The 24,331-nt window shown below is 40.3% G+C and overlaps 1 protein-coding gene across 2 annotated transcripts in view; it reads left to right on the top strand.

The window, feature by feature from the left end:
• LOC146790014 (cell death-inducing p53-target protein 1-like) overlaps positions 1–24,331 on the top strand; it is a 216,950-nt gene that overhangs the window by 170,141 nt on the left and 22,478 nt on the right. Inside the window, exons 6-7 of one of the 2 annotated variants that reach the window (XM_085628330.1) lie at positions 8,576–8,710; positions 16,493–16,644. In XM_085628330.1, coding sequence (XP_085484456.1) covers positions 8,576–8,687 — 112 coding nt within the window. In that variant the 3' untranslated portion in view covers positions 8,688–8,710; positions 16,493–16,644. Of the gene's footprint in view, positions 1–8,575; positions 8,711–16,492; positions 16,645–24,331 lie in introns of those variants that run through there. The other variant, XM_085628329.1, reaches the window with a different exon arrangement.

The raw sequence follows: 24,331 nt of genomic DNA on the forward strand, positions 1-24,331 counted from the left end.
ATACCAGCAGCAGACTTCCCTGGTGAGCAGTAGATTTACTACAGTGATCTAATGAGCAACTAGAGTGATAACATTCTGAATTTATGGCAAATGTGTGACACATCTGAATGCCTTCTTGATGAAATCAAAGTAAAAAACTGAAATTATTTCCTACTGAGGAGACTGAGGTAAAGGAGGAAATTAGGAAACTTCATAACAAATAAGCCTCCCAAGATGGCCACCAGAGACAAAAGAGCCCAAATGTAGCACAAATATCACCCAGATGTAGCCCAAGTATAGCCCAATGACAGAATGTCCCAGAGTGCTCTTAAGAACAACTAGAGCGCTAACAGTCTTACTTATGACAAACGTATGGCACACCTGAAGCCATCTTGATTGGAATAAAGTGGCAACACTTAAAACATTTAATTTGCAAAGGAACAAAATGAGGGGGTTCATTTTGCCATAGAAATTATGATTAGTGATGCAGAAAGAAAAATTAGGGCACATTTTGACTTCTCAAATCCTCTTCTATTTCATTAAAAAATTCTGACATGCAGACTGAAACATGCACTTTGAATACCAGCAGCAGACTTCCCTGGTGAGCAGTAGCTTTAATACAGTGATCGAATGAGCAACTAGAGTGCTAACATTCAGAATTTATGGCAAATGTGTGACACATCTGAATGCCTTCTTGATAGAACCAAAGTAAACAAGCATTGAAAATGCAATAGGTCTCACCCTCGTTTAAGTTAAAGCAATTCTGTTTGTAATTAGGTGACTTTTTAACTTTGCTTTTATTAGTGTTTTTCAAACTTTCATGTACATAACATGCATATGTATGCATATATGTATATGTATGCATGCATATTTATTTGTATTTATATAGAGATGCAGATTATATATATGTTTATATATGTATGTATATATAGAGAGTGAGTAGTGGAGAGTGAGTAGTAGAGAGTAGTAGAGAGGGAGTAGTAGAGAGTGAGTATAGAGAGAAGTAGAGAGTGAGTAGTAGAGAGTGAGTAGTAGAGACTGAGCAGTAGAGAGTGAGTAGTAGAGATAGAGTAGTAGAGAGTGAGTAGTAGAGTAGTAGAGAGTGAGTGGTAGGGAGAAGTAGAGAGTAGTAGAGTGAGTAGTAGAGAGTTTGTAGTAGAGTTTGTAGTAGAGAGTAGTAGAGTAGTAGAGAGTGAGCAGTAGAGAGTGAATAGTAGAGAGTGAGTAGTAGAGAGTGAGTAGTAGATAGTGAGTAGTAGAGAGAGAGTAGGAGAGAGTAGAAGAGAGTGAGTAGTAGAGTAGTAGAGAGTGAGTGGTAGAGAGTAGTAGAGAGTAGTTGAGTGAGTAGTGGTGGATAGTGAGTAGTGGAGAGTAGTAGAGAGCGAGAAGTAGGGAGTGAGTAGTAGAGAGTGAGTAGTAGAGAGTGAATAGTAGAGAGTGAGTAGTAGAGAGTGAGTAGTAGATAGTGAGTAGTAGAGAGAGAGTAGGCGAGAGTAGTAGAGAGTGAGTAGTAGAGTAGTAGATAGTGAGTGGTAGAGAGTAGTAGAGAGTAGTTGAGCGAGTAGCAGAGAGTGAGTAGTAGAGAGTTGTAGAAGAGAGTAGTAGAGAATAGTAGCGAGTGAGTAGTAGAGAGTGAGTAGTAGAGAGTAAATAGTAGAGAGTGAATAGTAGAGAGTGAGTAGGAGAGAGTAGTAGAGAGTGAGTAGTAGAGAGTGAATAGTAGAGAGTAGTAGAGAGTAGTAGAGAGTGAGTAGTAGAGTAGTAGAGAGTGAGTGGTAGAGAGTAGTAGAGAGTAGTTGAGCGAGTAGCAGAGAGTGAGTAGTAGAGAGTTGTAGAAGAGAGTAGTAGAGAATAGTAGCGAGTGAGTAGTAAAGAGTGAGTAGTAGAGAGTAAATAGTAGAGAGTGAATAGTAGAGAGTGAGTAGTAGAGAGTAGTAGAGAGTGAGTAGTAGAGAGTAGTAGAGAGTAGTAGAGAGTGAGTAGTAATGAGTAAATAGTAGAGAGTGAATAGTAGAGAGTGAGTAGTAGAGAGTAGTAGAGAGTGAGTAGTAGAGAGTGAATAGTAGAGAGTAGTAGAGAGTGAGTAGTAGAGAGTAGTAGAGAGTGAATAGTAGAGAGTGAGTAGTAGAGAGTAGTAGAGAGTGAGTAGTAGAGAGTAGTAGAGAGTAGTAGAGAGTGAGTAGTAGAGAGTAGTAGAGAGTGAGTAGTAGAGAGTGAGTAGTAGAGAGTAGTAGAGAGTGAGTAGTAGAGAGTGAGTAGTAGAGTAGTAGAGAGTAGCCAGTCAGTGTCAGTCTGTGTCAGTCAGTGTCAGCCAGTCAGTCAGTGTCAGTCAGTCAGTGTCAGTCAGTCAGTGTCAGTCAGTCAGTTAGTGTCAGTCAATCAGTGTCAGTCAATGTCAGTCAATCAGTGTCAGTCAGTCAGTGTCAGTCAATCAGTGTCAGTCAGTGTCAGTCAATCAGTGTCAGTCAGTGTCAGTCAGTCAGTGTCAGTCAATCAGTGTCAGTCAGTGTCAGTCACTCGGTGTCAGTCAATCAGTGTCAGTCAGTGTCTGTGTCAGTCAATCAGTGTCAGTCAGTGTCAATCAGTCAGTGTCAGTCAGTCAGTGTCAGCTAGAGCAGCTCTGCTGACCTGGTTCTCTGACTCTAAAGCAACTCTGCTGACCTGGTTCTCTGGCTCTAAAGCAGCTCTGCTGACCTGGTTCTCTCCCTCTAAAGAAGTTCTGCTGACCTGGTTTCTCTGGCTCTACAGCAGGTCTGCTGACCTGGTTATCTGACTGTAGAGCTGCTCAGCTGACCTAGTTCTTAGGCTACAGAGCAGCTCTGCTGATCTGGTTCTCTGGCTCTACAACAGCTCTTCTGGCCTGGTTCTCTGGCTCTAAAGCAGCTCTGCTGACCCGGTTCTAAGGCCCTAAAGCAGTTCTGCTGTCATGTTCTCTGGCTCTAGAGCAGCTCTGCTAACCTGGTTCTCTCCCTCTAGAGCAGCTCTGCTAACCTGGTTCTCTCCCTCTAAAGCAGCTCGACTGACCTGGTTTCTCTGGCTCTACAGCAGCTCTGCTGACCTGGTTCTCTGGCTCTAGAGCAGCTCTGCTGACCTGGTTCTTAGGCTCTAGAGCAGCTCTGCTGACCTGGTTGTCTGGCTCTAAAGCAGCTCTGCTGACCTGGTTCTATGGCTCTAAAGCAGCTCTGCTGACTTGGTTCTCTGGCTCTAGAGCAGCTCTGCTGACCTGGTTCTCTGGCTCTAAAGCAGCTCTGCTGACCTGGTTCTCTCGCTCTAAAGCAGCTCTGTTGACCTGGTATCTCTGGCTCTACAGCAGCTCTGCTGACCTGGTTCTCTGGCTCGAGAGCAGCTCTGCTCACCTAGTTCTTAGGCTCTAGAGCAGCTCTGCTGACCTGGTTCTCTGGCTCTACAACAGCTCTGCTGACCTGGTTCTCTGGCTCTAAAGCAGATCTGCTGACCCGGTTCTATGGCTCTAAAGCAGTTCTGCTGACCTGGTTCTCTGGCTTTAGAGCAGCTCTGCTGACCTGGTCCCTTGACTCTAAAGCAGCTCTGCTGACCTGGTTCTCGCCCTCTAAAGCAGCTCTGCTGACCTGGTTCTCTCACTCTAAAGCAGCTCTACTGACCTGGTTTCTCTGGCTCTACAGCAGCTCTGCTGACCTGGTTCTTTGGCTCTAGAGCAGCTCTGCTGACCTGGTTCTTAGGCTCTACAGCAGCTCTGCTGACCTGGTTCTCTGGCTATAAAGCAGCTCTGCTGACCTGGTTCTATGGCTCTAAAGCAGCTCTGCTGACCTGGTTCTCTGGCTCTAAAGCAGCTCTGCTGACCTGGTTCTCTCCCTCTAAAGCAGCTCTGCTGACCTGGTTCTCTGCCTCTAGAGCAGCTCTGCTGACCTGGTTCTATGCCTCTAAAGCAGCTCTGCTGACCTGGTTCTCTGGCTCTAGAGCAGCTCTGCTGACCTGGTTCTCTGGCTCTAAAGCAGCTCTGCTGACCTGGTTCTCTCCCTCTAAAGCAACTCTGCTGACCTGGTTCTCTGCCTCTGGAGCAGCTCTGCTGACCTGGTTCTCTGGCTCTAAAGCAGCTCTGCTGACCTGGTTCTATGGCTCTAAAGCAGCTCTGCTGACCTGGTTCGCTGGCTCTAAAGCAGCTCTGCTGACCAGGTATTCTCCCTCTAAAGAGTCCTGCTTACCTGGTTCTCTGGCTCTAAAGCAGTTCTGCTGACCTGGTTCTCGGCCTCTAGAGCAGCTCTGCTGACCTGGTTCTATGGCTCTAAAGCAGCTCTGCTGACCTGGTTCTCTGGCTCTAGAGCAGCTCTGCTGACCTAGTTCTCTGGCTCTAAAGCAGTTCTGCTGACCTGGTTCTCGGCCTCGAGAGCAGCTCTGTTGACCTGGGTCTCTGGCTCTAGAGCAGCTCTGCTGACCTGGGTCTCTGGTTCTAGAGCAGCTCTGCTGACCTGCTTCTTAGGCTCTAGAGCAGCTCTGCTGACCTGGTTCTCTGGCTCTACAACGGCTTTGCTGACCTGGTTTCTCTGGCTCTACAGCAGCTCTGCTGACCTGGTTCTCTGCGCTCACGATGCATGCACCCGACTTCGCAAAAATATATTTAAAAATAATATAAGTTTATTATAAGTACAAATATATTATTTTTATGAATATCTTAGATAATCTCTTGCCCTAATATGTATATTAAAGACACATACATATCATTGTTTAACATAATTTTTTTTTGCGGGAGTCGCGCACCCAGCGCAACCCAGCGCCACGCAGGACCCGCCACCGCGCAAGCATCTCGTACCGTAATGCACTTGTGTCGCGAATGCACGGGAGCAGGAGTCACGGATTGGTCGCATACCAATCGCGCACATCATGTAATATTAAATGTATATGATATAACTGAAAAACATGCAGCCGTCGCACACCGTACGCGGATCCTTCAAAAATTTTCTAAAATGGCAGCTAGAATCCACGCACCCACTGTGATGTGTACGCTTTGAGTGCGCGACTCCGAAAAGAAATTGGAATTTTGTTTTTTTTTAAAGAAAAGAATATAAACAATATTAAAATAAAAAATGAAAACAAAAAAATGTATCAATATTTCAGTTTGAATATTTTTTTTTTAATTTTCAGAAAAATATATAGTTATTTAATGAATAAAATATTTATAAATAAACAGTTAAAAAAACTGTAGAAAATCAGTACAAAAAATAGGTATAACTACTATCACACTTAAAAATTAGCATTTAAAAAACCTTTGGAATTCACTGAAAAAAACCATAGGTTTCAGAGACGTTATAGTTTGAAATTAGCATTTAAAAAAGCTTTGAAATTCACTGAAAAAAACATAGGTTTCAGAGACGTTAGAGTTAGAAATTAGCATTTAAAAAACCTTAGAAATTCACAGAAAAAAACATAGGTTTCAGGGGTGTTATAGTTAGCTGGACTTTTCACTCGTACAAAACCATTGAAATTCCCCCGTTATATTTAGTTCAGCTAACTATAACTCGCGTGCCCGCAATGCACTGCTGATGATGTCACATATTGCATCATTCATCACATGGTCAGTGACATCACTGATGACATCACTGATGACATCTCAAATGACATCACTGATTACATCATCCACGTGACAATCTGATACACCTCATCTTACACTAGTATAACCTTTCATCACTCACTGTAAAATGCAGAGTACCATATTTGAAACCATTGACACACCAATACCAGTTACTACATACTGACTCACTTATTCCTAAGTCTACACACACAACTCCCCATTCAACAACAGAATCATTTATACATGCAGTCACTAATTATTAGAACACTATCAAATACACTTATACACATATATAGACATTGACACATCAGCAGTCATCTTAGTCGGTTATGCAGTCATCCTACTCACTCATGAAAAAAATTAATCACACTTACATTTACTCACTTACAGAATTATCCAACAACACCTCATTTATTCAAACACATAGTAACTCATAATTAATATGTTAAAAAATCACCATTACAATTATACACTCATTCATATAGTTACTCTCACAATCACTGACTCTTACACATACTTATTTATATACACCAACTCTCACATACAATGCCTTTTATTTTTTTACTTTGTTGAAGATGTACAACTAAAACATATATTCGCTCACCAACACATAAATAAATACACTCAGTCACCCAAACAACTGTTTCCACATGCACTCTTAAACCTATACACCTAGTCAATCAACCATTCACACAGCTATGTATAGAGTTACACTCACCCCATCCAACCACACACAAACTCAATGTCCCATACAAATACTCACCCAACTAATTAATAACTAATATACACACTCATGTAGTTAGTGACCAACTGATGCAGCATGTTATACAACAACAGAGACAGTGAAGCACACATTCACATAGTTTAGTTACTAATCCATGTATTAAGTGAGACACTTTTAATTACACACTTAAACAGTCAAACAGCTACTAAATCCTCCATCCAGACAGTTATATATCCACTCCATCTTCAATACAGATTGGTATATATATAATACATATTTAAATTTTAAACTAAACCACATTCACTGGATGATGTCATCAGTGATGTCATTTGAGATGTCATCAGTGATGTCATCAGTGATGTCACTGACCATGTCATGAATGCCAGGTCAAGATGGCAGTTAAAAACTGAAAACACACAGGCCTGAGACATATTTGAAGTGCTACTTTTTGGTTGGCACAATCAGTGCTTCAGGCCCACAAGTAGCATTTAATTTACAGGCCCTAGGCACAAATAGTGCCATTTTACTGGGAACTTACAAGTAAATTAAGTATGCCAATTGGGTATAAGCCAATCTAACTTGTTTTGAGGCGAGAGTACAAGCACTTTTTACTCGTTAGTAGCGGTAAAGTGTGCAGAGTTATACGGCCAGCAAAACCAAAGTCAGCAAACACAGAAGTTCTGAAGGCAAAAGGGTAGGGGAAAACTACTGCAAGAAAACCAGGTCTAACACATTTTTTTAAATTTCTGTCTTTAATTTCTTTATAATGTGCGGTTTCTGGCACACCCATATAAATAAGACATCAGAACGCAATTGTAGTAAGTTATTACAATCGAGTTCTGACTTCACATCGCCTGATGCCAGAGCCAGCAGCTGAGGTGAAAGGCAGGTCAGGCCATGGAGCATCTTTTCAAAGCAATGAAAATAAAAAAATGCTTTTCTTTCTTCAGCCCTATTTTTCTAGCTTAGAGTGACAAGCAGAAAAACATTTATTTTTTGCACACCGTAGATAATTTTAGAAAAGTTAGAATCTTCCTGCAAGTTTCTACTCATTTCAAACTACTGGAGCTTTATTTAAAAAAAGAAACTGACTTACAATTGAACTGTTTCTAATATCTTTTTGCAACAAATATCTAACAGATGTTTTATGTATTTAATGTTGCACAAGAGGTTCCATTTTTATTCTTCATGTTTACAAACATGCTCTCTCTTTCATTTGAAAGAGCTACGAGCCAAGGTTTTAATTGGTTTGTGGGAAAGGTGATGGTGTGACCATGTATTTTATGGGATAAAATACCCCCTGCGGTACATGACAAGGCTATTGCAAGTCAATTTGAAGTTTCATGACCTTTTGAAGGAGCTCCACCTCATTCCTCTAAACGGTTATGAAACATCTTGGTGACTTGCAATATTCATATAAGTACGTCAGGGGCTACTTTATCACTCATATAATGACAGTGAATGGAATACTCCATATGTCATGATAGACACCTGCACCAAGCAATGGTTGTAATGTGGGCTGACCAATATGTGAATTATCCTGACAGAAACCAAAGTCTGGTATGGGTTGACTTTTTCTCTGTATTTTAATGGTATTAGCCTGCACTCTACCACGCAGTAATAGCAAAAGTAAAGGCGAATCCGGCACAACAGAGTGTAAAGCGACAACTAGGCATTTCAGGGTCCATCTGTCGAATGTCTGAATATGACAAAGTTTGAGCTCTACAGCTTCCACTCAAGGTCATCTGTACAGTACAATTTAGCTATTGCAGTGACAACTTCCTGAAATCGAGGGCTGTGGGGTGTGAGCCCTGACTAAACTTGTCTTATGTTTACTAAGCTCTTAGTTAGCTTTTAGTTAGCCATCTTCCTGCTGCAACTGAGCCATGGTTGATCTTGCGTGTCTATCTGTTCTTTGAAATGTTGTTCATTGGTATCACAAATGGAGTGTCTCTTCATTTAGAATGCTATCACTCATTTATTCACACCCTCGTCCATTTTGGCATACATTCATGCAATCACCAATTTATTCAACACCATTCGAGATACTCACTCTACCTTTCATCAGCTCATGTACCCTCACACCTATCCATTTATCCATCCATATAGCAATCCGTTATTTTTCACATCCAGTGGTCAGCACATTAATCTATGCATCACCCACTCATTTATTCAACCATTGACTCATTCTCATATTCGCTCACTCATTGATCCACACAACCACAAACACCTTACTAATCAATTAAATAGTTTGTTCACTTATAAAAAATATCCGACCTATTGGCTTTGTCAATGCTTGTATGATAATGATTACTCTTTTCTTTCAGATTGATACTCGGGTGCTGCCTCATCCCCTTCTTTGTTGATAGCTGCAAGGATGTCAATCACTACTGTCCCAGTTGCAATCACCTGGTCTGCAAGCACAAACGTATGGGTTGAAAGGACAGAATTAAAATTGAGAGGTAAAAAACTAAAAATATTCACGTTAAATATTCAGAAATGTTGATAAGTATGTGCTGTTACTTATCGCATGGCTGAATTTTGTTACACCCGTCCTGCCTGCCCCTGATTGTATGCTTAGGATTTAAATACAAATTTGCTTTTTCACTCAAACACACAAACAAAAGTCGCCTATTACAGATGTTTCAGAATTGTATGAAAACTAGACAGGTCCATGGGATAACATTTATACTCAAATAGTAAAAAGGTTATCTTTACAAAGACCCTCATTTAAAGTGGTATTTATAAACAATCATTTTACACTATTCTAGACCTTTTTGATCTTCCTTTCCTGCATCTCGAAGTCCATGCTTTCTTATTCATGAATCATTATTCATTTACTGAAATGGTGGTCTTGATTTTTAGGTCTTGCCCCACCAGAGAGTATAAGCAGTCTTGTTGCGAAAGACCTATTGTTGTATTACAAAGAATTTCTACTGGGCTATAGCACACCCATTGCTTACCATTGGTTGGCTTTATTGTCTTTTTCTTGCTTCTTATTCGATGTCTTGTGTCCTCTTCTTGTATTTCTCCTTTCCATGAAGCACAGCCTACATACCATTCTTTTGATTGTCTAACTTGCATCCTTCCACTGCTCACTTTTAGGGAACTAGTTTTTTTTTTTTTGATGAAACTCCACAAGGGTGCATGGGTTTCACAGCTCCTTCGCTCATCCTAGTGTGCTACTCGCGCTCTCTTTCATGTGCTTCTCTCCTTTCAAACTCCCATATGCCTCGTGCTCCATTCTACTCTCTCCCTCATGTGCTTCTCACCCACACCACATGTTCCTCTCTCCCTCAAGTGCTGCCTTTTTGCCTCCTCCTAATGCAGTTTTTGTATTCCCCGCTATTTCCCTATTGCTGCCCCTGCCACTCCACTGACCCATTCCATCCTTTACCCCCCACACACACAACTGCATTTCTTTTTATTTAGATTTAGTGCCTGATTTAGAGTTTGAAAGACAGATTACTTTGTCACTGACATGAAAATTATACCATTGGCCTGATTACAAGTGCCAAAGGATGTAATGCACTTGGAACTCTTTTCCAATAATCCCACCATTTCCAATCTTAGAGTCCTCCCACTAGTTTGTACAGACTACCGAGCGATACTCTTTGACTATACGCTACCCCTGTCCTGTCAGACTTCAATTAAATCACCATGCAAGGTTTCTAGTAGGCCTTGGCATAAAATAGACCCAGAGGTTTTAACGTCTCATCTCTTACAGAGCCCACCAGCTATTGGCGTAGAAACTAACTCCTCTGCCAAGACAGAGGTTCAGTGGGTGTTACCAAGGTTCACTCTCAATTAGTCAGGACCCATAATTTGTTGAAGCACAAACCACATCGGTGATTTCACCCAGATATCACCCAATTCGGGATACAAGTACTTCATGAGTGGTTCTGTGCTATGTTCCTTATTCTTGTATTTCATAGGGTAAGTCTATCACCTAGTCTCGTTTTTGACATCATAAGCACAGCAACAGGTAGATTCTTGATTTTCAGTGATCTCTTTATTATTGAATCAGTGTAGGGAACAGGGGAACAGCCAACACGTGTTTCGCCCAAGGGCCAGCAGGCCAGGGCTTTTTCAAGGAAGGTCAGTATTTTCGGTCATATTTAGGTATAATTAGTGCAGGGTGAAAGGAGAAAGATTCTTGAAAGCACAGCGTCCGTTGCGGTCTGGTAGCCGCAACGGTCTCCTCTGCCAAGAATTTTACTGTATGGCTTGAATGTACATTTGTAAACATAGCTCCCATTATCTCTGTCAACAAGCACAGAGGGTCACCTTCGGCTCCATGGTTTTCCGAAGCATTGAGACTCGAAAAGTAAGCTTGCATGAGGCAAGAGAGGACTTGGCGTAAACACTACGAAAAATCAGAAAAACACAGATATAAAGTAGCTCTTGCAAATTATAAACAAAATGGTTATCAATAAAAATAGCGTTTACTCTACACAATTAATTGAAAAAGCTGGTAATTCCAATAAAGAATTATTCCAGGTTATAACAAAATTGACCTCATGTATAAAAAATAACTCCATCACTCACAATCAAGATTTCTGCAATACACTTGCTCAGACTTTTAGAAATAAGGTCTTAATCTTTGACCAATTCGACAAATCCAATATTGAGAATAAATTGAATGAGAGGCAATATAATAGCACAGATGAGTCAAATACAACACAGAACAGATCAAATAGAGATGTTTTATATCTTCCGTCTTTTATTGTTCTTGTTGTACTTCGTAAAAAACAGCCAGCCAACGCGTTGCCTCCCTTATCAGCCTCATGTATGATAATGTTGTCATTCTTACGTAGATTCTGCATAGCTGTTCTTTCTGATGGAGTAAGATTGTCTTGTAAGTGTTTCTTATAGCTACTGCCATGTTTGTCTTCCAAATTATATAACTCTTTAGTGACCTGCTCATAAAACACATCTAAGGAGCTTAAGTGTGCACCCTGAGGCATGAATTTACTGGAATTACGAAGACCACTATCACATGTATAATCTGGAGCAATGTTCAAACTAGCCAGTACATGTTCATAGGAAGAATCATTATCAGAATCTAATGATAATAATGTGGCTTCACTTTTAACATGTGAGACAGTTACATCAGTACATACAGCAGGTACAGGCACGGTAGACCATTCATAGTTGTTTAAAGAAAAATGACATTTGAGTTTGGCAAGCCTTACAAACTTGAATAGATCGACATGCAAGTCCGTAAACAAACCCCCATACACGGGACAAAATCCAAGACCTTTTTTCAGAACATTGAATTCATGTACATTCAAATTGTAGTTAGAGAGATTAATGACCAAATTATCAACTTTAGACGTTGGGGCAAAATTACGTAACATATCATTATCATTTGCAGTTTCCCATGAGTGTGTTCCGCTACCCCGAATGTCTAACTCTACCGTTTGTTCATTTGATTTTTTTGAAATCTTGTCAAAACACGATCCTTTCCTGCCGTTTTTTCTCCTACCCCCTCTCCTGGTTTGTCTCTTGGTTTTTTGTTCCCAATTCGAAAGCGAAGAACCTCCTCTAAAAAAGTAGACGAACAGGCTCCTGGGGCGTTCACTTCCGTAACATCTGCCCTACCTGGGTCCTCAATAGAGGAAGCATCCGAACTTAAGCTGATACTGGATATACTACCAGTGTTAGAAGGCGCTACTGTTTTTTCTTTGGGAACTTGTATATTGTCAAACTTTGGGGCAAATGTGAAGATACGACCTAGATCATAATCTCGGTCATCTCGCATGATCTTATTGAGTTTCCTATTCTTGACAGCAATTTGATGACTACTAATCTGTTCCTTGAGAATGGCATAATTCTTTGCTGTAGTTGTTTGATCTCTTCCTCTAATGTTTTAATCTCAGCCTGAAGTTTAAGGCATTTTCTTTCGGCGTGTGTAATCAATATTTTCATCATGTTAAAAGATGAATTATGTAAATTGTCCTCCCAATCTTGTAGGAGGTCTGGGTCAAGATCATCAAAATTTGGAAATGTAAGTATTCTTAGTCCTCTAGGGACCTTTTTATACTCTAGATATCTTTTGAGTGTTACCCCGTCCCACCATTTCGAAAGCTCACTTTTCTTAAGCCTTTCAAGCTTCTGAAACTTATTTTTGAGACCTTCTTTTCTGTTAAGTGTTACATTGGAAATGGTTTGTTTGATCTCACTATTCGGTTTAAATAGATCTTTGGCTAATTCCTCTCTATCATCGTCAAAATTCATTATGAGAGAGAAAGCTTAGGTAGTATTTGATAAAAGTGCGTCTGGTGTGCAAATCGACCCTAAATTGACATGTACATAGAAAGAAGAAGCAGCCGGGTCACAGGAGACTGCACCACCAGAGTCAGTCACTAGTGGTATGCGGTATTGCCCACCTCAAACGTTCTGCTGCCTGTAGAACGTGAATAAATACTTTGAAAATAAATTGAATGAGAGGCAATATAATAGCACAGATGAGTCAAATACAACACAGAACAGATCAAATAGAGATGTTTTATATCTTCCGTCTTTTATTGTTCTTGTTGTACTTCGTAAAAAACAGCCAGCCAACGCGTTTCGCCCAAACATGGGCTTCTTCAGGGCTGAAATGGTATATAATACAAAACCGTTCTTAAAAAGCAAACAAAGTAATCAAAACAGACAATCATTCTAAAATACCAAATGTGCATGAATGATGAACTGAGAGGAAGAAGCGAAAAAACCACCATCTTGACCATGTGGTTGTAGAAGTAAACCACATTTCAGGAAAATGTGTGTTGTCAGAAAAAGACCCTTGTGCGAAAGTATCACACCCGTGAAAAGAAAATATGCTTGAGAAATAAGTGACCCCTGATCCACGCAATTCGAAAAATGACGTGAATACACCAAGAAAAAATAAAAAGAAAACTGAATGCCTGTAGCCTGAGGTAAGCATGGCTACAGCACAAATGCGATAGTTACTATAGCTTACCAAAATTATTGTGAGTGTAGGATATTTCTTTTGATGATCAGCAAACAGAAAAACGTCAGATCCGTCAAGCTGTATTGGACAGAAAAGCCTTTCCTTAATGAGTAACCAGTACTAAAATGCCAAGAAAGATACGGATTGTGAAGCCAATATAAGCAAGATGAACATACCTAATGTGTAACGACAATGAGACTCAAAGACCTCAAAGACCCAAGAGTAAACGATCTCTGTCTGAGGTCTAATCTGTATGAAAAACAGTCTCAGATCAATGGTCGTACTCTCACAAATCATGGAACATTATGCAGCTACAAATTGTGCATTCCGCCCTTCATGTTATCCAATTAAAATGTCCTAAGGTATACCAATCACTCTGGTCGAATATCCTAACCCCATAGTTTCGCAAAAAAAACATTGAATAACAGAGAAAACACAGTGAAAAACAAAACAGAAGAGAAAAAAACAACAAAAAACTGCCCGCAACTGAGGTCGGGCTTCACAACAAGCGACGCTAATCCAAAACAACTTCTAACATGTTTAAAACTGAACGAAAACAACACAGTTGCTTAAGACCGCAGTTAGTAAAGTGCAGAACATCAAGAGAGAGTCTATGCTAAGTTGCCATAAGAAGAAAATTGATCAAAATTCCCAGAGATTGTCGTTCATTACTACCTACTCAACTTTAAACCATGAGGTGTTCAAATCCTTGGGTAAACATTGGGCGCTTCTCAAGGGGACACCAGGAATTGGTAACATGCTTATATCTTAGGTTCATACCCACCCTTCTCGCTTTCAGAAGGGAACTGAAGACTTGGCTATTTAGGAATCAGTAATGCACTAGCCTAGTAGCTCATGATCTGCAAGCGCCAAGACACCTATGGGTAGACGTGCGCTATAGAAGTATATTTAACATAACATAACAATAAGGTGAATGGGATATCCGTGACAAACATGATGGAGTGACCAAGCCACTAAACCCTATATTAGGCCCTTCGTTTTTTGGTAGCACCGAAAACAAGTAGCTGTAAGCCGTTCCACCTTACAAAAAGTGCTTCTGCACCAATTACATTAAATCTTTCATGCATCGATCCCTTCTGTCCTATAAATAAGAAAATGAGTCTGGTGAATACCTCCTGTTTCGGCTTTTAAACTTGCAAATGAGGCAGAAATTGCGGAATCAGTATTTAACATACCAAATTGGACCTTTTTGTCTTTTTTCAGTGGCTTTTGCCCAAAGAAATTTGCGTCAGGGTTGACCTGCAGGAATTTATCATTGTGATTCCGATCCTGCAAACACATGTGTGCATAGGGATCGGAATTAAACCCTGCACTGGTAATCAGGGCCTATACTTCTTAATAAAGATTGACAATAAGGGAACAATAGGGCACACCTTCGTAATGACACTGGTTCAATTGATTCTAAATAAGCCATGATAAAAACAGCTGGCACACAGCAAACTATCATTCAGCTAGTATTTTTACACTCATTGAACACTTCCACTCTCATTTGATGAATTTCAGCATTTCAATCCCACAAAGCAGAAGATGCCTTTCCCTGCTGCTTATGCCGTAGCATGATTCAGTCAGTGTCTATATTTAGTGCTTCCTGGAATAGTGCAGCAGCATCTGCCGTAGGTCCGGAACTCAAGAGCATGTTGCTTTCAGACCTAAAGGGAACAGCACAGTATCACTGGTAGCCCAAAGACCTACTGTGCTCAATTGATCCATACAGTTTCTAACACACAACGTACCTGATAGTGGTAGAAAACGTGGCCAATGTACAAAGGCTCTTATGGACATGGGATAAGGGGCATTCTTCGAAATTAAGCAATTCTAAAAACACATTTGACTGCTTTTGTGCCCAGCTACCAGAGGGTTAAGCACAGGTTAATTTTGAGTGTGCTTGTATTGCACCCTGCCAGATTTAGTTGTATTGTTTTACCCCCCCCTCAACCAGTAACCCAATTTCCAACACTGACTTTGAGGGGCCGATTACGATGTCAGTCGGAAATCCTCTGACCGCTATTTGGAAGCTTTCTGACCCCGGTCGGAGGCTTTCCGACCGATACGGTCAGTTTGCGGTCTGACCGCCGAATTATGATGTCACCGGTTAGAGAGTAAACCAGTCGGTCATTCCGACGCGGTTCGGACCAGCTCTTGGAGTCTTCTGGCCAGTCAGAACCACACCGCAATCCCCTATGGACGGCGTTTCCACTGTCGGATTATGGTCAGTTTCCCACAGCCTTTCCCTGCTGGCCTTTCTGACACTGAAAGGCTGTTGGAGAGCGACTTTGGGGGTCCCTAGCAGGACCACCCTTCACCCTGCAGCCTACGGTTGGTGGCTGAGGGGGTACCTAGGGTGCCACCCTGCAAATCCATGCACTGTGTGGCAGGCACCCCATAGGGTGCCTGCCACAGGATGCAGGGTTTTACGCACACACCCATTTCTTTATGGGAACCTGTATTAAGGCTGGTTTACAGTTTCCAATAGAGAAATATGAGTATCTGACCGAACAGTGTTCGGTCGCATAAATATCAGGCGAGCAGAACCGGCGACAAGGGGACGGTTGGTCCAAAGACCGAGACGGTGTCGGTCAGAGGCAACTCCGAACGACAATGAAATAAGCCCATGAGTGTGCAAACAATAAATGTGGTGTCATAAACATCTATGTTTGTGCTCTTCAGTGGCTTTTTAGAAAAACAGAAAATAAGAATTAAATGTCAGTTATCATGTTTGTGCCTTCTTTAAAATGCAGCTGCAATTATGCCTCATGGCCTGCCCTTTAAATGAGTTGGTGGCTCTGGCAAGAGGCACAATGACATCAGAACTTAACTGTAATAAGTTATTACAGTTGAGCTGCTAAGTCATTTCATTATTACATGCAGTCAGAGGCAGCAGAAGTTGCCTGTAATAAGGATGTTATAAAAAAATATTTTGTACAGGGATTGTAGTCTCCCATGTATTATATTTGTTTAATTAGCAACATCATTGCCTTATGTTAATTGAGTCATGCTAGATTTTAATATTAGGAAAACTAACTGGTGTCTTCAATCGTAGGTCATTTTACTTTGAAAAGTACAAATCTTGGAACTTTATTATTGCATAGAGACTTGTTTAATGAAAAATGCTTCTCTTAATAATGTTTTGAAGAGACTACCTGGGTAAACATAGTGATAACCAAAAGTTAATCAAAAGTATAATTTCTTCTTTTATTTAGGATATAATCAATGGTATTTTTAGTATTTCTGGAGAATTAATGCCTGGATTCATTATTTTTTTCAGATTCCATTGGAAATCAGGTTGATAAAAATAAATGTCATAAGCAAGAACTATTATGTGATAATATGTCTGGTCTATTAAAATTGAGTTTAAAACAGGAAATTCTAAAGTAAAAATGTATTTCATTGAGAAATAAAGAAATGGCAAAGCTTCAATTTAGGATGTATACTATATATGTGATCAACATATTTGTAATTTCATGTTAAAATGTAACTCCTTCAATTTCATATTACATCTTATCTGTTCAAGAAAGGATTCAAGACATAATATAAGGAGCAGAGAGAACAATGAGCATCACTGTCTTATTTTTTAATGGAGATTGAAATAAGATGATGAGACATTTGTGAAAACATTCACCTTTGTATTAGTGTAGAGGATATTAATCCTCAAGATGAATTTAGAATCAAAACCGCACCATGATAAAGTGTCAGACATGTAGGACCAATTTATCCAATCGAAAGCCTTGTTGGCATCAAGTCAGTGCTGATAAAGGGGTCTTAGTCGGAAAAACTTCAAGAGTCAAACTTCTTCATCTACTGAGGGGCAATATTATCAGAGTGAATTCCATGAACAAAAAGAAATGGTGGTGTTTAATGTGGCTAAAAACGAAGGTGGCGATCCGCCCGACATATTCCCCTACCCGCATGCAAACTTCCCCCAACACATTACCATGGCGGGGGGGATCCCGGCGGACAGAAAGACCGTCTGCCGGATTGCCGCCCGGTCGATGAGTCGACCGGGTGGAAATGCTGTTAATATGGTGGCAGTGTTTTTTCGACACCGCCATCCATATTGGTATACATGCGGGGACATGCCTCATTGCCTCCACAGAAAGGCATGCGGTTCTCAACATTGGGGGCCCGTAGCGGGCCCCCAGGGATTGTGGGGAGTGGGGGGTGCATGTAGGGGTGGTACTCCCCTACATTTGACAGTACAACATGGCAGGCACCGCGCGGTGCCTGTCACGTTGTACTGTCAAATGCACAACTTGCATTTCTGGCATTGCGCCGGGCGGGAGCATCCTAATTGGATGTGCGGGACCGCCTCATGCATTGCGGGCGGTCCCATTTCCCGGGGGTATGGCGGGCAGACAATGTCCACCCGCCATGCTAATGGCATTTTGTCTTTTATTTGGATCTCCTAAATGACTAACATTACAAGAAATTATAGTATGCATATTTAAATAAATGGAAACATATAGAATTACAAAATAGTACACACAAGCAATATGGGCAAATAAATCTAAAAATGTTATAGAAAAGTTCTACAACAAGTTTCCATTGTACAATGTCCAATAAAAGAAAAAAACTAAAGAAATAGCAAAGGGGAAACATTTTAATTCCCCCATTGGATGGGTGATCTGTACAAATTGAGAAAAGGAAATATCGTCTTGAGAGGAAGAGTCCAGAGTCAAGAACAAAATAGTGACATAAATTAATATAGCAAATAGAATAAAGACTACAACTAGTGGAGGAACGAGTGAGATGCACCATTTGAAAAATAAATCATGTATTCTTCACTTGTTATTTGTCAATTTCTCCCATTCCATATATCTTTCAATATACTATGTGGTAAGTAGGATCTTTGAAAGACAGACGATTAACATTAATGGGCCGATTCCGATTACGGCCGGAAGGGCTCTGAACAATGGTCGGAGCCCTTCTGACCGAATCGGAACGTGTTGGCCAGATTCCTTTCCAACCGAGCCATTCCGATGAGCTCGGTCGGAAAGGAATCCGACTCGGATTTCCGGATGGCTGACGACAGGCTCGGAGAGCCCGTCGGCCGTCCGGAAATCCCCCAGTACTCCCCCAGCCACCTCTTTACGACCAAGGGAGTACGATGGCTATTTTTCACTGCCTTTTCGTGCCGGTCTTTTCAGCACGAAAAGGCAGTCAGAAAGTGTCTTTGAGGGCCCCCAGTTTGGCCCCCATGGGTGCGAGGCTGCCGAATGGTGGACTGGGGGCACCTATGGGGCCCCTCTGTGGATCCCTGCACCTGGTGGCAGGCATCTTGGTGTGCCGGCCACAGGGTGCAGGGATGAACTGCACCCCTGCTTGTCACAATGCAAGCATGACACTTGGAATGCATGCTCCATTGTGAAGTATACAAGTGCGACCGAACCCTGTTTGGTCGCATCGTATCTCCAGGGCCATAACCGACGACAGCGGCTCCTGATCGATGTCGGCCGGACCTGAGTCCGTCCGACATCAGAATCGGCCCCTAAGTGTAATGTTAAAATACATGGATTTCCAAGACTGTAACTTATGGGATGCATTGTTTGTGAGGAGTAGACTGTTGCTTTTAAGTGGGTAACAGGAGTTGGACTGCAGTGACCAAAATCCCTCAAGAGGAACTGAACTTCACCCTGCCCCCTTCCTGACTCTATATGTTGGTGCCAATATCCCTGTTGCGCAGGAAATGCAGGGGGAAACGGATCACTGACAGAATATCGAGAAGCAAAATATCGACCTGCCAAAATATCGATGAAAAAATATAGAATGACAGAATATCGACTTCCTATCTACAAACGGGTAAGTACAAATATATCGAAACCAAAATATCGTTGTAAATAATATAGTTTGTTAAAATATCGAATTTTTTAAATGTCTTTGGAGTAATGTAAAATAATGAAATAATGAATATAATTAAGTAAAACATACTCAAAAATACTTAAATAACATTAAAATTAATAAATAATTAATGTAAATTAAAAAAACATGCATTTTTATTTTTTAATACATATATATGTTAACTTAATAATATTAAAAAATATTCAATATTTTTAGTGCTGGATGGCGGGAGGGTAAATTTACTATTCCCACTCCAGTGAATGCAACAGTAGGGAAAGCGTTGGATAGCGGGAAGGTAAAAATTACTAGTCCCACTCCAGTGAGTGCAACAGTAAGGAAAGCATAGGATAGCGGGAGGTTGAAAATTACTATTCCCACTCCAGTGAGTGAAACAGTAAGGAAAGCGTTGGATAGCGGGAGGGTAACAATTACTATTCCCACTCTAGTGAGTGCAACACTAGGGAAAGCGCTGGATAGCGGGTAGGTAAAAATTTGTAATCCCACTCCAGTGAATGCAACAGTAGGGAAAGTGTTGGGTAGCGTAGGGGTAAAAATTACTATTCCCACACCAGAGATTGCAACAGTAGGGAAAGTGTTGGATAGCGTAGGGGTTAAAATTCTATTCCCACTCCAGTGAGTGCAATAGTAGGGAAAGTATTGGATAGCGTAGGGGTAAAAGTTACTATTCCCACTCCAGAGAGTACAACAGTAGGGAAAGTGTTGGATAGCGTGGGGGTAAAAATTACTATTCCCACTCCAGAGAGTGCAACAGTAGGGAAAGTGTTGGATAGCGTAGGGGTAAAAATTACTATTCCCACTCCAGTGAGTGCAACAGTAGAGAAAGTGTTGGATAGCGTAGGGGTAAAAATTACTATTCCCCGTCCAGTGAGTGCAACAGTAGGGAAAGTAATCATTTAATAATTAAATATATATAAATTAATTATCAATACCAATAAAAAATAATAATAATTAATTACCAATTACAAATTATTTAATAATTAATTATAAATACCAATAAATATTAATTATTACAAATTAATTACCTATCAATAAGTAATTGCCAACAATTTAATTTCCAATACCAAAAATTAATAAGTAATAAAACAAAATACCAATAAATAATTAATTAACAGTAAATTAATTATCAATACACAAAAAATAATTTCAATAATTACTTAATTACAAGTAAATTACTTCCCACCCTATTCCCCTATAAACACACAACCCGCTCTGAATAATAAATTAATATAATTAATATAATTATCAATTAATCAATTAATAAAAATTCATTACCAATTAATAAAAATTAATTACCAATTAATAATCAATTAACAATACATTATTTATCAATACCAATAAATAAAAATAAATAATTACTTAATTGCAATTAAATTACTTCCCACCCTATTCCCCTATAAACACACAACCAGCTCCGAATAATAAATTAATACAATTAATATAATTATCAATTAATCAATTAATAACAATTATTTTCCATTTAATAAATTAATTACCAATTAATAATTAATTAACAATAAATTAATTATCAATACCAATAAATAAAAATAAATATTTACTTAATTACAATTACATTACTTCCCACCCTATTCCCCTATAAACCCACAACCCCTACAGAACTAAATCGCAAAATTAAATAAAAAATAATTAATAATTCCTAACAATTAATATTTAATTTACTATAATTAAATTGCTTCCCACCCTATTCCCCTATAAACCCACAACCCGCTACGGAATTAAATTACGCAAAATGTAAATAACATAAAATTCATTACTTTAAAAAAATTCAAACATACATTATCAAAATAATACATACTTTTAACACATATACTAACACTTAAAACACTATAAAAAATTTGATATTTTTAACAACTATATTATGACTGTCGACATTACTAACTTCAATATTATGAAAACTGATATTTCTTAGCTGAATTTCGATATTCTGCACCACTATATTTTTTTTACTCGATATTATGTCCACTCGATATTTGAAACTCAATAGTTTGCCATTTCGATATTAAAAATTCAATATTGTGACTGTTCACCGGGGAAAACAGCCTTTGCAATGGGCAAGACTCAGCAAGTATGTTTGTTCTTGGACAGCCTCACTGAGGATAATGGTGAGCATATGTCCTGGGACACTTCATCTTTTGAGAACGATGTGGCCCGTTGACTGGAGATTGCTTCACTAATAATGGGCCTGTAAGTCTTTAAGTGAACATTCTAAGCACCAGAAAAGTGAGTAGAACTATGGGAAACTGATTTACCCTTAATTGTAAAAAGCTGTGAAGCAAATGCTGGCAGCAGAATAAACAACTATATTAGAGGTGAATGTAAGCAAAGCCTGTATAAATGAGAACACTGTGCAGTGTGCTAAGAAGAGTGCACACTTGCAGTGACTGCTTCCATGGGTAAGACAAATTTATACTACTTTTCCCATAATGCCCCTGATTGGTGACTGGGGAAGCAATGTACCAGCAATAATTCCAAATGAACTCACTTACTATGATCAAGACTCAATACGTTGAAACGCGTTGGTATGTCTGGTGATATGTAAATGCAAAACATCATAATACTTCCATTAAACAACTTGGAATCGTAACTCGTGGGAGTGCAGCCTCAGTTCCGTTATAATTCCTATTAATTTGTGGCAGGTGGTCAAGCCGCAAACGCTCCCACCAGCAGTTATAGTGCACCGCCCTGTGACCACTTTGTATAAATACATACATATATATATATATATATATATATATTTTTTTTTTTTATTATTATTTTATATCTATTTACTGAACACTGAAGAAGGCGAACCGCAGAAAAGCGTTTGTTGTAGATAGTAGGAATAAATCAGTACGAGGATTTACCCCCAGCGAGTGCTGGTCTTTCTTCATGGAGCTTGGATATATATATATATATATATATATAAATCCACAAACGCTCCTTCTGGACCGCTTGACCTGTGAGAGGTGGCGCAAATGTCGGCGGAGCACGCCGACTCGTAATGTTCCCACAATGATCCAATAATGCGCTCTCAGTAACCAAAGAAGGCAAAATCCGGGGTAGTGCAAAAAAGAGGTGTTATTCCTCACAACGCGTTTCAACTCGTTGCAGAGTCTTGTTCACGTAAGGAAACAATCATGGGTGACTGACGGATAAAGCTTTTCCGGGGTAAACAGTAACAAAGGACAATCTAGTGGAATACATTGATCGGGTGGTCAAAAGCGGCAGACATGTTGTAGTGGCACCACAAAACAGGAATATAATGCTGTAATATGTGAGTACATACAATATTTAAACAATTTAGAAAAGAAGTTTAGGTGAATACCAACATAACTCACATTGTATGGGAGGTGTAGCACTGTGTCAGAACCTGATGAATATACGGGCTCATCCCCAGAGAAGTGTCACAGAATCGTGTCTTCAATCATAGCCCAAAGGCGGCCGGTATATGCGTAGCCTTGAGGAAAATATACTCCCAAATGTCCCAAAGTTAAGCTGGCACGGGACTAAGTTGTACCACAAGTCGATACGAAGCAATGTGCATCCACTGTGTCGAAATGCCAAGGGGAGTGTGTGACAGTCTCGGGGGTGCTATACAAGTGTGATACGTCAGTGAATAAGCTCAAGTGAGCAGAGATAACAATACTCCAGACTAAATTGGCACAAATCGACAAGGGAAGTAAAGACATGAGAAGTCCTGGCAAGTGCCAGTGGACGTATGTAAACAAGTCCGTTGTGAAATGATCTCAGTCAATAAAAAATGCGGGTGACCATACCACAGCCGGAGTGAGCTTCATCCCATCAAAGTGAAGTGACGGGGGAAAGGGTAGGAGGCCCGTGATAGTGCTCGTAGGTGAATGGGCTCCTTCCTTCCCTCCTGTAACAAGGAAAGAAACAAAAACCAAATCTTAGTATCAGAACATGGCAGATATCTAAGTTGTCAACAAAACATATCTTCGTTTCTACTCAAAATGTGCATAGTATAGAGGAAGAGAACGGGGATGGCAGACTGCAAATGGAAATAAGAAATGGGATAAAGAGGTCAACATACATATCAAAGCAATAATATGCAACTGTGAACAACCGCTTAATGCATCCTAATGAGAGGCAGACTACACATCAGCTCTAACAAACTCACTGTTGTTATAAGAGTGTGTGGTAACTGGAAAATGGGAGCTATAGTCTAAACGGGTACATGATGCAAGACACAAGTTCATTTCAGATGCACTGCCAGCTCTTCATCCTGATTTAAGCCCCCAGGGTGCTTGGTCTGAAAATCCACGATGTATCTGGATTCTCTCTGTCTCAGTTTCAAGACCTTGTCACCACCTCTGGGGTTATTCGGGATTTGTTCTAAAATGAAGAATCTCAGGAGACCTGGGTTGGAGAAATGCCTCTCAGTGAAGTGGCGAGCCACAGCGTATTTCTCATCTCCATGGGAGATGGCACGGTAGTGTTCTAGTATCCGTTTTTTCGCCATAAGGGTTGTGCTGCCAATGTACCATAATCGGCAGGGACACTCGATCACGTAAATCACGAAAGTGGAACTGCACGTGAGAAATTGTGTAATTTCCTTGTAGACCCCATTGCAGCTGACCTTTTTACACAGATAGCTATTTCTGCAGGCCTTGCAGTGCCCACATGGATAGAAGCCCTGTAGACCATGTTCCTGCCTTTGGGGGTACCTGGTGACATCATTATGTAGGAGTTGATCCCTGAAATTCCTCCCCTTGGCATTTCGACACAGTGGATGCACATTGCTTTGTATCGACTTGTGGTACAACTTAGTCCCGTGCCAGCTTAACTTTGGGACATTTGGGAGTATATTTTCCTCAAGGCTACGCATACACCGGCCGCCTTTGGGCTATGATTGAAGACACGATTCTGTGACACTTCTCTGGGGATAAGCCCATATATTCATCAGGTTCTGACACAGTGCTACACCTCCCATACAATGTGAGTTATGTTGGTATTCACCTATACTTCTTTTATAAATTGTTTAAATATTGTATGTACTCACATATTACAGCATTATATTCCTGTTTTGTGGTGCCACTACAACATGTCTGCCGCTTTTGACCACCCGATCAATGTATTCCACTAGATTGTCCTTTGTTACTGTTTACCCCGGAAAAGCTTTATCCGTCAGTCACCCATGATTGTTTCCTTACGTGAACAAGACTCTGCAACGAGTTGAAACGCGTTGTGAGGAATAAACACCTCTTTTTTGCACTACCCCGGATTTTGCCTT

Source organism: Triturus cristatus, chromosome 10 (assembly GCF_964204655.1).
Source record: "Triturus cristatus chromosome 10, aTriCri1.1, whole genome shotgun sequence".
Lineage (NCBI taxonomy): Eukaryota > Metazoa > Chordata > Amphibia > Caudata > Salamandridae > Triturus > Triturus cristatus.